Genomic DNA, 18881 nt, shown 5'->3' with positions numbered 1-18881 from the left:
CAATTGTATTATCTCGAATGTGAAGGAAGATGGAATACCTTCAGATGACTGCCTACTTAATATTAAAATCTTGGTTTTATTAATATTAAGTGCTAATCTGTTATGCAAAGCCAACGTTTACCTGCTGTCAAATATAAATTCAAAGGCAGTGTACCAAGATAAAGTGATTGGTGCAAAAAACTGTATACCATTGGCGTAGATCTTATAACTAACAATAATTTATACAAAGGTGTCAAATATTTGTTAAATAGTACCTCAGACAGTACTGAGCTTTGTGTTAACACCAGTCAACATGAAATGCGGATCAGCTGTATTATTAGCAATTTTAACCTGCTGTGTTTGGTTTGTAAGTTAAGAGGTGAACCATAATAAAACTTTCCCCCCAGTACCCATTTCACTTAGATGCAAAAGCAAATATTTTTGCCAAAAAAGACATAGACAAAATGGGCTGATAATTAGCAAGAATGATTGATCAAAGCCTGACTTTTTAAAAAGAGGACATAGTGATGCCTATTTCAATAAGGAAGGCAAAAATCCTTCCTCCAATTAAGCATTTACCAGATCAGAAAGGAATGGACTAATCTCACCTCTGGTCAGTTTTAACAAATCAACTGAGCAGAGGCTGAGGGACAATAAGCAAAGGTCATATTCTTGATAATTTGAGCTATTTCTGTAGATGAAAAATTCAAGACATTTTCTCATCATATCTCTGCAGGTGGTATTGTACCAACTGGCTCAGAAATTACTGAAGTAAACTGACCACAGACGTGCTGACTTTTTTTTACAAAAAGTCAGAGAACAAATCACAATTTTTAATTAGAAATCAGACTCTTTGTGTCATGAACATAAGGGGTTGAATTTCTCAAAATGTTTACTGTAGAAAGCAGTTCTCTAGTATAATTTAATGAGGCATCAATCTTAGATGAGAAATACCTCATTTTGTGCCGTTAAGACTTTGCTCTGTAAGTGACGTGTCTACAAATGACCGACAGACTGCCAGATTATCATCAGAGGGATGTCTACACCATTTTCACTCCAACCATCTTAATTTTCTTTTTGCATCTTTAAGTTCAGCAGTCAACCATGGATCACCATGAAACTGTTGTATGTAAACAGATTTCTGTGGAGCCAGCTGGTCAACAGTAGTCTGTAAAACAGAATTCCATTTATCAACTAACCAGGAGCATCCTGTCACTTAACATCGTTTAGCAGAGGTGGGAACAATTCCCTAAATTAGTCAGTATCTGTGAGGCACATCTGGCCACAAAGTTAATTTCAGTTGCTTTCTCCTTACTTAAATTCAAAATATCAACTTTCCTCATTTAATAATGATCTGACTAAGGAACCAAAATAATTTGTACTATTGATGTCCCAAATAGAAGGAAAGAAAGATGAGCAAAAATTAAGTCCAATGTGTGATTCAGTTTATGAGTTGGCCCACAAACTGACTCCATCCTAGAGATACCATTGCATCTAAGATTAATCATTTCCCCTACTTCCCTTCTATCAGCATGAAGCTATGACTTAACAACATTCTCAGGGAGACATAGTTGGTTCAAAAGCGCATTTTCAGTATTAGCCAAATCTCTATAATGCATAAAAAGTCAGGCTGGTTTTCACACAAAAGATCAAAAATAACAATTAAAGACCATGCCTCAGTACTGCAATAAAATCCACAGTACAAAAAATAAATCACAGTTTCTTCTCAATATCTTATCTGCACTCCTTCCCCAATACAGTTCAGCCCTTTAGGATGGGTACCCTTTCCACCCTGGGTCCTCCCAGTACCTGTTGGGTAGCCAAAATCTTTTTCCTTAAGGGTTCCTCTTCTCTCTCTTAAGTCTCTGGCTAATTATAGGTGAATCAGTTCTTGACTCTGGTTGATGTTTCCAGACAGAATGCCTCTTATCTGGCACCTCCCAGTGTGCATGTCCCCAGCTTCCAGGGAATCCCCTTTCCCTCCGAACTCCACAGGATCTGTTGTTCTTCCAGATTCTTATCTCTTCCCTCTTTGCTGGACTTTCAGGAACTTCAGTTCTAAAATCTTTCTTCCCAGTACTCCTCTGAGGAGGTAGGCTGTATGGTGCCAATCTGTGAAGAGAGAGCTCCAAACACAAGCAGGACTCCAGTTCTTTGAATCCTCTTGCTATTCCCTCTGCTTCATGTGGGAGCAGAGGTTTCATACTCTCACGCCATTCCTCCCAGTGGGCAGTGGTACTACTCCATACATACTGACACTATATTGACTTGACATGAAGGCAAGGTATCATGAGACCTCTGTCACTGTGAGGGTTTTCAGCTGAAGCCTCAGAATGCATATTTCTAAGGGGCAGGGACACCATTTTCGGGCAGAAAATGAGTGTCCCTCTATAAACAGATTCAGCTTCTCACCGATGTCACATGATAGTAGCAAGCTTAATGGGCATACAGTACCCAAGCTTCATGACTTGACCCGTAGATATCCCTGTTTGAAATTCACTGAAGAGTAAAGAGCTTCACAAGAGGCCAGATAATGCATCGCACTAAAATCAAGGACAGAATGGCTGCACAACTACAAGGAAATGTTAAATGTTTCTGGCAAGGAAACAGAAGTTAAAATAATGCTGGAAACCAAACCATATGCAGCAACAAATACTGAGATTGGAAAAGAAATGAGCAAAATCATATGAGCATTACTGGAAAAAAACAAACGGATACAATTTAGTCTCTTACACCACCTTAGTAGTTGCCTCCCATTACAAACTGAAACCTGGATCTTCAACCACGAGCATGCCACAATATAAAAGAGTTCATAGAAGAGCTGACGCCAAATAACAATACAAAGCATATGACAAACATTAAGCTTCTAATTACAGAAATAAAACAATATCCTATGACAAGGAGATAGGATGTGAATGGTTTGGCTTGCCATGTTTGCTTCTACTGTGTTAGCTTAATGGCCTTTGTGGCTACTCTGCAATTTCTACTCATACGTCTTCAGGAGAATCATGTCTTTTTGTGTCTGAAACATAAGAGACAGAATATAAACGTAAACTCTTCCTTAACCGCCAGTGAAAGTTACTTTAAACACCATGCCAGAAAGAAAATGAAAAAGCTGATAATGATTGTGGCTGAGGTGTGAAACCATAACAGAAAAAACAGAAAAGCACAAGGAGATCCATGTTCAAAGGGGTATGTCCCGATAACTTTTGAGTCAGCTGAGCAATCCTCGAGGTTTAAATATCTGGCCCCCTTAACCGGATGCATTTACCAGTTAAGTCATTTATCCAGATAAATTGGAGGCGTTCCAGATGCATTCTGGGGTGGCGTTAACTTAGCTGGATAACTGACCCAGCTAACTCCTGTTTTCATGGCTAGCCAAATAACTCTGGATGTGCCTCAGAGCAAGTTTAAAGTTATCTGGGTATGTATATCAGGGGGGTTGGAGGGGGGGTTGTTGTTGGCTGTGAAACTGGGGGGAATCGGAGAGCGGGGTATAGTGCAGGAATGTTGGGGGAGGTAAGGATTTTATGTACTGATATCAGAGGGAAATTGAGTGAATCAAAGGTGATGTTTCTATTTTGAAGTTGTTGTGGTGATGGGCGATAAGGAGTATATAGAGTTATATAAATATGTCAAGGGGCAATCTGAAATTGTTAGCCGGGTTTTATTGTAACCCACTCTTGGATTTATGATATGTAAGATCTAATAAAATTTGAATTACAAATAAAGAAGCAAATCAATCCTTCACTGCCTGTGAAATGAAATCTCCCTCACTTTAAGGCGCTTAGCACGGTGAAAATCTGAAAGATATTGATAAGACAGAGTGTACCAGTCATCTGCATGTCATTACTTACGTGAATTGTGAATTAAAAGTCGGGTTTGTGCACATGCTTTCAAAACTTTGCTCCGGTCAGTGACTTGGCCCCCAGGTGTTCAAAATATTTTCTGAAACTTACCAAACGGAAGAAATCACTTACACTTTAGGTTTTTTTCGATAGACATATGCAAATTGATGCTGTACTTATGTAAATTAGACCCTTATACAAATTATCTCATGTGGACGTATGTTCTGAAAACTCAACTTGCCTAGGCCCTCATGGACCTCATAAAACAGGAGAAACATGGCCTTGATTTAAGTTGGGGGTCAGTTGTCAAGTAGTTCTTCAGAATCTGAAAGACACAACACATTTACCAGTGCCTGGAAAAATGGCCAGATTTAGCCCAATACTTTAGCTTTCCTCTGTATTGTATCCTAGGTTTTAAACTAAGGAAGCGGCACATTACAAACGAGCCCACAGGAGGGACTGGAAACTGCCCTAACCTGATTGAAGCCATCCCCTGTGAGGAGCCATCCTGCTCTGACTGGCGAGTGGTAAAAATGGAGGCTTGTATACCTGACAATGGAAACCAGTGTGGCACTGGCACACAAGTACCACTAGTTACCTGCATTAACAGTGATGGTAAGATCCTTTTTTAAATAGTAGTATGATTCTTATTTTTCTCTTGATAGAGATTTTTTTCGTTTCTCTCTGATCACGTTTTAGAAAGCATGCCTATTTTGTTAAAATAATTTTCTCTGACATGATACTGATTCTGTACATAAAGGTGGCTGATCCTTTGTAGACTGGGCATACTCACTTTTTGTGATGGGACTTTGGCCTTTTAACTCCCTGTTTCTGATCACCCTTGTTCTTTGATCAGATATATTATTAGCAGTTTTAACCTGTTGAGTTTGGTTTGTAAGATAAGAGGAGAAACACAATAAAACCTTTCCCCCCAGTACCTGTTTCACTTAGACACGAAAGCAAAATCTTAGGATTAACCATGTCAAAGGAAGTGGATATATCAAGTAGTAGCATTACATATCTTCTCTCTGCATCAAAACCTCATAGTATAGTAATCACACAGGCTAGAAAAAAAGTCTCAGTACTGAGATGTTTTTTTAAATCCACATTGATGATAGTCCAAAGCAAAATGTTCATCAATAAATTCAACAAATTGCTATAATACAACAGAGTCTTGGCAGCTTCCAATACTTTTTTTCTAAAAACTGGTTGTGAAGTTGTCTTTATTTGTTGGTAACGAAAACCGCTACAAATCAGAAGTTAGAAGTGGACATAAAAACGGTAATTTTAAAAGGCATTTCTACAGGTACAGTGTTGTTTTACCTGTGGAAATGGGCTTTTATAGAATTTCCTGCCCGATATACAGATAAAAGTGCAGGAATACAAGTCCTGTGTGCATACTTTTATCTGCGGGGGAGGACAGGGTCTGGGCGGTGGTTTCATTAATGCATATAATCTTTCATTTTAAAACTTTTGCAAGGAAATGGTACTGGCAAAACTGTCCTCCCAACAAAAATAAACCACTCAAAAACCAAAGAGAGATAAGTTACCCAACCACTGGAAGCGAGTTGGAAGTAAATCTCATAACTAGGAATCCTCAGCCAAGGCTTTGGGCTTGTACTATGCAAACCTAAAGAAACTGAAAGGGCAATATTGAACCTTGCAACTCCAAACTGAAAAAGTCCACACAGACATTAGGGGTCATTTGCTAATTTGCTAGCAGGAATAAATCATTCTAGCATCCTCATAGGGGGATGCTGTGTCAAAGATCATGCATTCTTCTACTCTGAACTGCATGACTTTGCTACTAGGCCACACTACTTAATAAAATCCCAATGCAGCCATACGCAAATATTATGTTTATTAAACTCCTTTACAGTCAATGCATTGAAAACATGTGAATTTAGATAGTAATCTACTATTTAAGTGTAACTATTTGTTGGTAGGTGAATTCCAAGCCCCTCCTGGGTTACTGAGTTCTTCAAGAAATTCATTTTAATAAATGGTGTAGTGGATCTCCTGAAGTGAAACATCCACTGGATAAAGATGACTAGACATTGATAGCGATTTCCTAGGCTCTCCTATAACATTCAGACTCTAGAGTTTACACCGCATATGGTTTGTAGTCTTATGCCTTAGTTGGACTGATCCCTTAACCAAAGGCAGACTGAAACTTAGGTGGTGGTTCAATATGATCAGTTATAGGAGTAGAGTTCAAGATAAAATCCAATCCACAGGCAGATCTCAGTGAATGAAAATTGCATTTCCTCACATAAGATGATAAGAACATAAGAACATGCCATACTGGGACAGAGCAAACATCCATCAAGCTCAGCATCCTGTCTCCAACAGCAGCCAATGCAGGTCACAAGTACCCAGTAGGATCCTAAAAGAATAGGTTCAGTCCTTCTTGCTTATAACCAATTTAAGCAGTGGCTTCCCCAAATCTAAATGGCAAATAGAGGTTTATGGACTTTTCCTCCAGGGATGTTCCTGGTAGCAGCAGCATACACGCACTGTTCTCTAACAGAATTTTGTATTTTGTGTGAGGCTACCACACATTCCTCTTTCAGTTCTGTGGATCTGTCATGAGATAGTACAGTGATGTGGTTGATGCCCCTGTCTCTCTAAGCTGATTTAATGCCAAGCTGTTGAACATTACCCAGTTCAAACACCACAAAGGTCTTACTCAACAGTAAACAATATTCACTAGCAATATTCACTATTCACTTAGCAATTGTTCCTAAGATGGGGAAAAGCATCCTCTGGATTATTCTGCATGCTCCTTCTAGATGCAAGGTGGAATTCTCAGACTAGAAGTTGGATGGAAAGCTTGATTTCACCATTAATTCTGGGATCTTAGCCAATAATCTGTTGTTTCTTCAGCTTTTTCCAGGAGACTGTTTTAGCTGTCTAGAAAAAAAAAACTCTAGAGGAATTACACAAAACCCATATAGGGGTTTACCAAGCTGTTTACCAGGGGCTTAAAGAAACACACACCCTGTTATACAGCCTCTCCCACAAAAATATAAGAGTACTAGGTCATAATTTGCCACAGGGCTGCTTAATTTATATCATACATCATTACTGATGATACAGTGGTCTGCTCAGACTTTAATGCAAATTGAACCTAACTATGCTAGTTGCAATAGAGAAAGGAGATCTGCAAATGTCTCACATAGAAATAACCAAGGCATCACCTGTACAGTATTTAGCAGCTGCACAAAATGTTGGCTTGTAATTAAATTGGGCATAGGGAATTGGAGTTCATTACGTCTGCAAAGTCTGCATCTAGACTGGTGCTGTGACTATAGATTTTGATTTATAATTGAACAAAGGCTCAACTGGGAAAACTGAATTCTTGAGTCTAACCTTTCTGTTTGTGTGCGTGTGGCCCAGGTAAATTAAATTATACATAAGCATCTACTAGGTTTTCACATATCAGGACGTTATATCATAAAGCATCAATAAGCTTCTTTCTTCTAACAAAGCAATCACCTTATTTTTATAAGTAATGTTTGTACCAGTTCCTTCCAACTTTGTTGCTTGCAGTGGCATCTGTTTCTTGTGGTTAAGCTTTCTCACAGAGGCATAGATTATGTTGATCAGTAATTTTTTGCTATAACTAGTGACCTTGAAAAAGCAATCTACAATCCAATTGTCTGGTGTACACTAGAGCAGCAATGTTCCTGTTTATTGCTGACTACTCTGGTCCTTAATGTTATTCAACTGTGCATGCAGCCCTTCCATTTTGAAGAGATCTAACAGGCAAGGTGGTTCACACTAGCAACTTTATTGTATTTGTAGCCTCTTGGGAATTGTTATGAAGCTCCTGTTTACATTTTTGTAAGAGAGACAGTTTTGAGTAGTGTCAAAATTAAGAAAACTATTTTTTAACTCAAAGCATTTCCAAAGCTATTGCATGTGATGAACTAATTAGGCAGTGACGTGTAATACACATTTTACTTGTTGTGGATGGAACACATAGCTGGATTGGAGCTGTGCTTTTTTCTTTTTTTAAATCTGAGTTTCTGCTTGGAATTGGGCATTGGCTTGTACCACTCTTTCTTTTTCTTTTCCTGTTTCTTTGCACTTGTTGAGGGTGTGTGTGTGTGTGCCATTTCCTGACCCTTAGAACATTTCCTTGCCCCTCACAAGCATGCAAGATGTGGTTACTTTGGTGATGCCTGAGACAGAGTCAGTGTGTTAGAGAGGAGCACCACTCCCCATTGTTATAAAAACCTCTGTACCACATGAACAGGGGAAATGATATTTTCTATGGTGGGGAAGAGAATGATTAGAGTTCCAAGAAGCCCCATAGTGAGTAAAAACCCTAAGGGCCTTGAAAACTTTTCTCCACACCCCCCCCCCCCCCCCCCCATGATGGAATCCAAGGGATGGTCATGGAGCCTTGTATGGTCTGTGGCCTTTCCCGTGTGCCTCCCTGCACAGGCCTAGAATGCGATCGGGGCTACATAATATTGCAATTACAGAAGAGCACCTTTAATCTGTTTGTTCAAGACTGAGACCATTGCAGATAATTGATTTTTCCAGATTATGGGAGTTCCTCTCAGCAACCCATTAGGACCCTCACAACCTGAGCCCCACAACCTGTTGCTCCTGCTGCTTCTCCTTGCTTGAACTGCATGATAAATCTATGGAGCGCCGTATGGTCCAAACAGTTGAGCTGGTTAAACAGAGCTTCCAGGTGCATCTAGGCATGTTGTCTTGCATATCACATTCTATGAAATCCAGAAGGAAGCTCTCTTTGTGTTACGATGCTGCTCGCGGGCCCCAGCTGCGAGCAGCCTCTCATCTTCGCTGGTCCCGCCGGCCCTGCTCTCTGACACCGCTGCCCACCAGCCGATGCTACTGTCCTTCCTTGTGGCCCGGAGACCGCCGACATCGCTGCTTGCCTCACAGCAGGAACATTGCTGCTGTGGTCTCCCCTCTGTGGCCTGGAGGCCGTCATCGTCGCTGCCCCCTTGAGCGGCCCAAGCACCGCCACCGTCCTTGCTCCAGGGCAGGTGGAGCTGACATCAAACTTGCCCTTTTTCATGGTATGGGGCCGCCGACATCCCGGCCTCATCTTGCGGCAGGAGCGCCACCCTCAGTCTTGCTTCACAGCTAGGACGCTGCTGCAGCTGTCCCCAGTTCTGGCTTCTCCTTAGCCATGCGGCCACACCTCTCCTCGATATTTAAAGAGCCTGTGGTGGGAAAAGCCATGCAGCCCTGCCTGATGACATCATCCCAGCGTCTTATCTTCAGCCTTATAAAAGAGCTCTCCAGCAGAACCTTGTCACCTTCATAAGGAGCTAGCCTGCTCCTGGATGCTCCATTACAGTTCTTCATCTAGGAGGCTCTGAGGTCTATTGTCTCTCCTTCAAGGTCTGTGTTCTTCGTGGGAGCTCCCTTGTCTTCATCTGTGGTTCCTGGTCTCTCATTGGATCCTGCATCCTTGTCCATCCTCTGCGTTGTCGTTCCAGTTCTCTGGTTCCTGTCTCCAAATGTCCTCATCTCCAGATGTCCTCGTCTCTAGATGTTCTTGTCTCCAAATGTGCCTGTTCTCAGTCCTCATCTCCAGTTCTTCCAGCACTTCAGGTCCTGTGTCCAGTTGTCCCAGTTCCTGGCTCCCAGTATTCCAGCTTTGTCTTGCCACCGGATTCCACCTCCAGATGACCATCCTGAGTTTGCCTGAATCTGTATTTGAATCTGAGCCAGAGTCCTGTTCCCAGTCATTGGAACCCTGTTCTGGTCAGATCCGTGTTCAAGTGCTGCCCAGATTCCTCTTCTGTCCTGAGCTTCAGTCATGTGCTTGTCCCGTTCTCCGCGTGGTCCGCAACCAGACTCTTCAGGTTGTGTAGGGCGTGCAGTGGGACAGGGTGGTCCTCGACCAGCCCACAGAGGGCTGTATAGGGCACCATGAGGGGTAGTGCCTGCCTGAGTCTCGTAGTGCCTCGTCTCGCCTATGTCTCATCCCTGTTCCATAGTCATCACCTGTCCTTCACCTCTGTCTGTCCCTGTCACACCTGCCGTTTCAGAAGGCGGGTCCGAAAGGGCTATCGAGTGGCCGGAAGGCTTCCCCAGAGACCAGCATTGCGTTGCTGGGTCTCTTCTGGGGCATTCAGGTTTGGCAGAGGTCAGGGCCCCGAGTCTTCAGCTTGTCCACCCATGCTCAGATACTTCTCGCCTGCCTCGGCGCTTCTCCAGAGTCCTCCACTGGGGGCCGTGCCATGGCCCAAGGGCATACTCTCTTTCCCAAATTGGGACTGCTCCCTAGAGCTCCCGCAACACTTTGGCATAATAATAATTGAAGATGGGCATTAGCAGCAATTTGAGAGACTGAGATCAGACTCAACCTACCCTGGCTTACAAATGATGCTCATTTCTGTCAAGTATGTGCAAAATTAACTCCCCTTGAGCTGAGATTGTGAATTGCAGAGAAGGGAGAGGCAGCACAAACAGTAGCAACAGTAACAAGCATCAGACCTGTGAGCCACGTTGGATCAGTCTATGGGAGTGGTGGGTTTCAGGTTGAGCCACGAGAAGGATGGATCAGGCAGCAGTTGGACCATTGAACTGAGTAGCAGAGATGGTGTGGGGAGGGGGAGGGGAAGGGGAGGGGGGATTCAGGTCAAGCTGCACTTCAGGTCCTGGCTGAAAGAAGATTCTGGCTGAAAGAATTCTGGCTGAAAGAAGATTTTCCAAATAATGGAACATGGCCCTGGAAATGCAATTTTTTTTAATGGATTTTGGAGAAAATGTGTTCTACTGTACAGTGAATCATACAGGAAGAGCATCAAAAACAGTTTGATGATTAAACATATTTCTTGGTACTTTTTAGAAAACCCGGGGGGGGAGGGGGGATTAATGAAGGGAGCCATAGTCTATCCATGGCAATATTACTTGTGTTTCCATTGATTATCTTGGATTTTTTAAAACGAAACCTCTTGGGTGCCCTGTATGTAAGTAGTTTAGAAGATTAGTCAGCCAAAGCTCTGTCTCTCTGGAGCACTTCAGTGTTATCAGGCTGTGATAAAATCTTTCTCCAGAGCAGGCAATGGTAAGCTTTTCAGTCTTATAGTAGAAGTACTACCAATATTTTTTAAAATGTCAATTTGCCTACTGCCTTGGCTTCATTCTCTCCTGCTGCTTGTTTTCCTCCTAATTTATTTTTCACTTTTATGTCAATGTATTGTGTTTCTATGTTTCACATGTGAAATAAAATGTATGCACCTTTTCACTCTCTGGGGGGAAATAATCAAAACTGCCTGTGTTGGTGCAAATCTTTAAGCCCTTTTACCTGTAGGGAGTACACCAATAATCAAAACTAAAAACAAGACAGGCTTATTGAGCTTGACAACATTCAGTCTGCATATATGACTGTAGTTAAAAGCTTCCGTGTTGTCTTGGATTCCGCCTTGACATTTGAAACTTGGTTTCTGTAGTCACTAGAAACGATTTTGGTGGCTTACATTTGTCAGGCAATTGAAACCATTGCTTAGGCCAGATAATTTTAGATCAGTTATGAAAGCTTCAGCATTAAGTCACTTTGACTACTGTAATTCTATTTATGAAGGTCTTTCAAACAAATTATTTCTTGCTTGCAAACCTTTCAAAATTTACCCACAGGATACAGAGAGTGGGAAAGTGCTGGACCGCCGCTGGTCTCATTGCATTGGTTGCCATTACTTCTCTGAATTAATTCAAGATGATATGTTTAAATTTTGGGGGCCACAAATCATATGGGCCAGTTCATTAGAGTGAAAAGCTGGAACTGTGTGTCCCTTGTGTTCTAGTCAAGCACTTGGGACTAGTAGTTTTATCTGTTAACTTATTGCCCAACCCACTGCGGCCTGAAGAAGCTCTTGGCAGGGCTGCAGCAGAATCCAACCTACCACGGCTCGAAGAAAGCCCTATAGGGCTGGAAGAAGGATTCATCTGTCAGTTGCAGGGCCACCAGAAACAATGGCCTCCTCCAACCTCCCTTCCGGCAGTAAATAAGGAACATTGTGGTCAAGGCCCAGAAGAAAGGAGGATGATTGAGAGGTGTGTGTATGTGTGCATGAGAGACAGCATCTGCATGTCTATGTGTATGAGAGAGAGAACATCTGCATGTCTGTGCATGAGAAAGAGAGCCTGCATGTGTGCATGAAAGAGAGTGCCTATGTGTGTATGAGAGGGAGAGCCTACAGGTGTACAAGAGCCTGCATATGTGTGAAAGCTGCATGTGTATGTGTAGACCTGAGACAGATAAAAAAAAATTACAAGTTAAAATGGATGTGGACCTATCTGCATGGGCTGAATAATATCATCAATATGCTCCGCATGCTGGCATCTTTAATATGGGGACCCTGGAAGCTTGTTATGAGTTCGAAAAGTTGCACCACTGCAAAGGCGCCCCTCCTCCCAACCCCCCCAAAAATATCTAAAATAAAAGTTTGCCTTTCCTTTCCTTTCAATCCCTTATGTAGCCCAATTTCAGTCACCCCAATTGACTGGTGGCCTATGAATTGCACAGCCTTCACTGCTGCTTTATATGCAGCCTCTGCTGCCCATAACCTGCTGGTCTTCCCGATGCCTGGACCCTACATCAGTGAGGGGCCCACCGACCACCCAACCTCCACCCGATGCTGCTGCTGCTGCAATCTTGGGGCTGGCCCGATTCTAGACTCCTGCCATCTCCTGACAGGCATGCTAGGGCTATGTTTCCACTACCCCCAGCTGCTGCCGCTATGTTTCCACTACCCCCAGCTTTGCCGCTGTGTTTCCACTACCCCCAGCTGCTGCCGCTATGTTTCCACTACCCCCAGCTGCTGCCGCAGATGCCACTCCTGATGCTCTTTACCTTCCCACTGGCCAATGACCCTGTGACCTGAGCTGCATCCTGCTTCCTACACTGCTGCTCAGTTTCTTCAAGGACCAGTCACCTCAACTAAAGTAAGTAAAGCATCTGGCTGCTGGCTACATTGCCAGCTAGAGCCCTGGTTAAAATGTCCCATTTTGAGCTCAGATTTACCCTGCAGGGCTGCAGAATGTTTGCTTTCTCCAACCAGAAGGCGAACACTGATTACGCCAGTTCACTGTGGAAAGAGAATGCCAATCACAGGCCCCAGAGGTAACAGCAGTTGAAAGTCTGTTATTTGAATTAACTGTAATGTAATGATCTTTATTTTAACAAAACATTGAACAGAGAGGTGCAACATAATTATATGCAATGCACCCACAAATAATGTTATGTGACCCTAATTGTAAAGTAGGAGACCTGAGGTTTAAACATAACACCCCTGCTAATTAACATTTAAGTAGATTTAATGACCGCAGTGGATAAGAAAGGAGAATCCACTGGTTTGTTTACTTGGTTTCCGTATTAGATTATAGTATTAGATTATATTATTTTTGTCCCCTCTAATACCGGTATAAAAATGTCTCTAAATAAATAAATAGTAAAACAATTCAATTATAGTATTTACGTATTTACATTATCAATTCAAAAAATATTTGGACGCTAAAGAAAAGATACATTTAAACATAATGCATGTTAAATATATTTGATTCCAATTTTTCCGTAGTTGCTTTCACTTTAACTATTTCATTTTCATTGCATTACTTTCACTTTTTAAATAGAAAGCATTAGGAATGCAGACTTGAAAGCAAAGACATGCTACGTGTACTTGAATTTGTATTAATTTTGTTAACCATTTTGCTTATGACATTTTTAAATTAAGTCTGTTAAAAGTGCAGAATCATAGTAACACATTTAATATGATAGATGATGAAAGATAAGTTCCATTTGGCCATTTACTTTGTACCGATCCAGCTAAAGATACATATCCCAGTTATAAGCCGGGCATGCTTGACTATCTTCAGGAGCTCATACTCTCTCTATATAATTTAGGTTTGTTGTTTCCATGTTTTCCCTCTTTGGCATGGGTATATTAATGCCCCCATCAGGCTTAGGTTTACAGTGGAACAGAAGCATTTCTGTTGCTGGTAAATGCATACATTATGGGTTACAGCAAATGTCATTTTAATGTATTGTTCACTTAAGATTTAACAAAATTTAGGGCTGGATTTTCTAACGTCGCACAGCTTTCTGAATCGAGCGGTAATGGGGCGGGGGGCTTAGCGGAGGGCAGGCCTGCGAAAGCCGGCAGTGATCGCACCACTGCGGTGTTATCGCTACCGACGTTCGCACACAATAGCGCCACTGTGAAAGGTGGCGCTATTGGGCATGCTACTGGCGGCGATAACGGGTCTTACCTTATCGCCCCCAGTGAAGTTTTCGCCGTGTGCGCCTCGACGCCGCCTCGACGCCGCCCCGACTCCACCACGTCAGGTCGCGACTCCACCCTGACTCCACCTCTATCTAGCTATTGCACGCGAAAAGTCCCTTTTCGTGTGCGATATCGATAGAAAATGACCCCCTTAGTCAGAAGCACATAAATCTCACATGTGAAAGTACCTAGGAGCTTGTACTAGTATGCAGGCACTTTTGATTATTGCCCTCAGAGGAGTTAATTATGCATAGATTCAATTTCAAATATAAAACACACATTTTAAACGTAATTTAGTAAATAGGCCCCATATATGAGATACATTTGCACAGAATTAAATCATATTTGCATATTCTTTGGTGAACATGAATTCCTGATTGTTCTAGGACATGAGGATCAAAGTTTCCTTCTTCTATGGTGTCAATATCAATTGTGGTAACATCTTTTTAGTGACTGTTTCCTATCGGGCCGATACAGGAAATTTCGCGGGAGAGCTGGCGCTCCGAGGCGAGCGCCAGCTCTCCCAACGTGCGCACATGTCACTCTCCTGGGCGCTCGATCGAGTATGCAAATGAGGACCCGCGGTAAAAGGAGGCGCTATGGAAACTAGCGCATCCCTAGCGCCTCCTTTTTGACAGGAGCGGCAGCTGTCAGTGGGTTTGACAGCAGACACTCAATTTTACTGGCGTCGGTTCTCAAACCTGCTGACAGCCACGGGTTCGGAAAATGGACGCCGGCATAATTGAGCGTCCATATTCCGACCCGTGGGCCGCAGGCTGATTTAAAAAAAAAAAATTAAATTTTTGATTTTTTTTAAATTTTGGGGCCTCCAACTTAATATCGCTATGATATTAAGTCGGAGGGTGTACAGAAAAGCAGTTTTTTCTGCTTTTCTGTACACTTTCCCAGTGCCGGCAGAAATTAACGCCAGCCTTTGGGTAGGCGTTAATTTCTGAAAGTAAAATGTGCAGCTTGGCTACACATTTTACTTTCTGTATCGCACAGAAATAATTAATAGGGCCATCAACATGCATTTGCATGTCGTGGGCGCTATTAATTTCAGGGGGGGGGGGGGTTTGGCCGCACATTTTCCACGCGCGATTACCCCTTACTGTATAAGGGATACTGAAGTGCACTGTACTGTATTGACCTGTATGTTGGGAATTTGACTAAGATTATCATGTTTGAACCTGCCTGATTACCAGGAACCCACTCAAACTGTAGTAGAAAGTCCATTTGAGTAGAGCAGTAGACAGGAAGGATCAGATACATAGGCAAGAATGCCACCCAGGAATATTATTAGCAATAATTTTTTTTCATGATAAGGTTTGTTTTCTTCTTTCCATTTCTTATGTCCAATTAGCATTTGAAACTTCTAAAAGATCTGAATGTCTTCCTTTAAGTCACACCCAGATCCTGTTACTAAGGCTTTTTTGCCATTCTGTGACTATGAAAAAAAATACTTAGCAAATTAGACTCAGGAACGGTAACTTTTAAACAGGCACATGGGTGCACATTGGCGGCTGTGCGTCAGCTTGCGCTCAGGGGCGTGGCCATTTTATAACATGTGTGTGTCTATGTACACATGTTATAAAAATAGCCTGGCGGCATACAAGTGTGCCCAATTTTAAGTGGCTGCAAGCAAATGCATACAAAGCCCACTTCTATTGCATAAGTTGGGGGATTTTTAAAGGGGGCACACATGGATGCCATTTCCACTTTTACCAGTTTATTTACCAATTCACCCAGTTACCAGCTAGTTCCTGCCAACCCCCTAGGTTGATATCCTACATTCCCCCACTTGGCCCATACTCTTTAAACCCCTTGGATCTTTTTGTTTTTTTAACGTTTTTAAACTTACGCTTTGTCCCTAGCAGAAGTAAATTTACACAGCAGGGGGACCTCAGTGCTACGCTGAGGCACATAAGTGTTTATGCGCCCATCTCTTGGCTCTTTGGAGGTATATCTAATAGGGGTGTGCATTCGGATTGACCGCATTAGTAAAACGCAACTCATATTTTTTTTTTACTTAAAAAATTGATTCGACATAAACGATCGGATTTCCCACATATCGAACATAGATATGTTCGATATGTGGGAAATCGCGATTGTTGAGCCAAAATAAAAATATAAACCCCCTCACCCTCCTTAATCCCCCCCCCGACTTACCACAACTCCCTGGTGATGGAGCGAGGAGTGAGGACACCATTTCTGCAATCCTTGGCGAGAAGCATGTGACGTCGGCGGCACGTCGAGTGACGCCGGCGTCACGTGATTCCCGGCTCGTTCGCGCCGGACGGCTCGTTCGGCCCAAAAAGAACTTTTGGCCAGCTTGGGGGGGCCTCCTGACCCCCCAAGCTGGCCAAAAGTTCTTTTTGGGCCGAACGAGCCGTCCGGCGCGAACGAGCCGGGAATCACGTGACGCCGCGTCACTCGACGTGCCGCCGACGTCACATGCTTCTCGCCAAGGATTGCAGAAATGGTGTCCTCACTCCTCGCTCCATCACCAGGGAGTTGTGGTAAGTCGGGGGGGGGATTAAGGAGGGTGAGGGGGTTTAAATTTTTTTTTTGCACATATGTACATATACCCAACTCATTGGATTTTTTTTATGTCCATATTGGCCGCAAGTGGGACCCCCTTTCGGACATAAAAAATATGAACATAAAATTTTGCTCTGCACATCCCTAATATCTAATAGTACAGCTGTACTACTGAATATAGCAAGATATCTTAAAGTTAGCCGGCTAACTTTATCTGGCTCACATTAGAGCAGGTTTTTGGGTCAACTGTACTTAGCTGAATAAGTTATGGGCTAACTCAACTCCTCCCATTTATACCCCTGGAATGGCCTTAGCTTATTTGGTTACGTTCTAGCTAGCTAATTTATCATCTGGCTAGAGTTTAGCTGGACAAGTACCCAAATCTTCATTTAGCTGGATAATTTCTGAGTTATCCGACTAAATGCTTTTGAATAGGGACCTCTTTGTATTTAGTTAGTCTGTTCTCTTTATAAATTCTGTTTTTTAATGAAAGATTTTAATATGTAGTCAGTTTGAGTTATATGTAAATGTTAAATATTTTATTTTGTATGGAGCACTTGTTTTTTTAGTGCTCTATACAAAATATTGCTTATTATTTTACTGTTCTCCACTTTATGTGAGTGAATCTGTTGTGTTCCGCACCCGTGGCCGTCTGCGGGCGCAGTCCCCTACCTCCTCCGACGACCAGGGCAGCGTCGGGGTCGACTGCCCTGCCCCGAGTTCCGTATCCCCGCGCGGCGGCGCGGGCCTTCGGGCTGGCCGCCGGGATCGAAGCCGTCCCTGCTCCTCCCGCGTGGCCGCTGCTGCTCTCCTCCGCAGCCCGGATCCAAGATGGCCGCCGCCATCCTTGGATGCGAGGCCACGCCCCTTCTCCAGAGTTAAAGGGACCTCACCCCTTTAATTGCCTGCAGCTGATTCTTACCTCCAGGGTCAGAGGAAGTATATAAGGAGACTTCCTCTGACCATTCCTCGACTTGGCAACGTCCTCCAACGCTGTCTAGTCTGCTTGCTTCGGTGAGTTCCTTGTGCTCGGACTCTGGTTCCTGTTTCGTCTTGGTGTTCCTGGTTCCTGACTTTGGATTGGCTTACGGTGATTCTCTGGTTCCTGACTTCAGATTGGCAAGCGGTGATTCTCCGGTACACGACTTCGGATTAGTGAGCGTCGACCCTCTGGCACTTGACCTAGGACTCCTTCAAGACCACCGTCTCCAAGGGCCCACCTAAGTCCCAGTGGCCCGGGTCCCTACGGGCTCCTCCTGGGGGGACCACGGGCTTCCAGGGCGAAGCTCCAGTTGGCCTTTGCACCGATACCCTGACCTCTCTAGGTCCACCTAAGTCCCAGCGGTCGGGTCCCTACGGGCTCCTCCCGGGGGGACCGCAGACCACCAGTGGTGAAGACTGCTCATCCGCTCATCTCCTTGTCCATCTCCACAGTAGCTTCTGTCTTCAGTGCCAAGGGTCAGCGGCTCTCCTCCTCTGTCCTGCCTCGCCACCCGACGAGAGAACCTACGGATCCTCCACAAGGTGTATATCCCCTCGTTGGCCCAAGGGTCCACAAGCCTGAGCATAACAGAATCCCTGAAAAGGTAGAATAAAAATTTGTAAAATAAATGAAATTAAAAGCAAATTCTTGCCCCTGGAAAAATTACTCACGGAGATTGTTCTTGCTTTCTCTCTAGGTAATTTTTCAGTCAGAAACCATGTGGGTAGATGGAATAATCAAATCCACACTCATAGTTCCTCTCTCTGCCCTTTCATCAATGTGCCATCCTTTTGCCCGCAGATAGGTTGGGCAATAATGAAAGCCAGTTTTCACTGATAAAATATTTTACCTGATAAAATATTTTACCTTTCATTATTGCCTTTCCATTCATAAATGCCCTTTCCTTAATGCACGTTTTAGCAGCTCATGCTGTGGTTAGATTGAAGGAGAGTTATTTTATAACTAAAGTGTTTGGTAACTTTTTACTTTTAGATTTTATCCCAAATTTTCAAAGTAGACTTGTGTGCACAAGTCCGCTTTGGGAATTCCCGGTTTCCCGCATAATTGCGTGACCGCACACACAAAGTTAAAACCTGTACCTGAGCTTTCTCTACCCCAACTCTGCCCTCTGCAATGCCTCTTGTTGCCGTGTTCTTAAGTGTTGTGCAAAAGTGCCTCCTTTTGTGGGAATAGGCCCGTGATTGATATTCAAAAAGCCATTTACATGCATAAAGCCAAATATTTTTGCGCATG

At 43.2% G+C, this 18881-nt stretch overlaps 1 protein-coding gene across 3 annotated transcripts in view; it reads left to right on the top strand.

Moving 5' to 3' along the window:
* Window positions 1-18881, top strand: part of THSD7A (thrombospondin type 1 domain containing 7A) — an 862000-nt gene that overhangs the window by 468955 nt on the left and 374164 nt on the right. For all 3 annotated transcript variants that reach the window (XM_029588974.1, XM_029588975.1, XM_029588973.1), the window contains one exon: window positions 4239-4442. In XM_029588974.1, the coding sequence (XP_029444834.1) occupies window positions 4239-4442 (204 nt within the window). The remainder of the gene's footprint in view (window positions 1-4238; window positions 4443-18881) is intronic.

This window comes from Rhinatrema bivittatum, chromosome 2 (assembly GCF_901001135.1).
Source record: "Rhinatrema bivittatum chromosome 2, aRhiBiv1.1, whole genome shotgun sequence".
Taxonomy (NCBI): Eukaryota; Metazoa; Chordata; class Amphibia; order Gymnophiona; family Rhinatrematidae; genus Rhinatrema; species Rhinatrema bivittatum.
The sequence above is the reverse complement of the archived record's forward strand: the minus strand, read 5'-3'. Positions and strand labels throughout refer to the sequence as shown.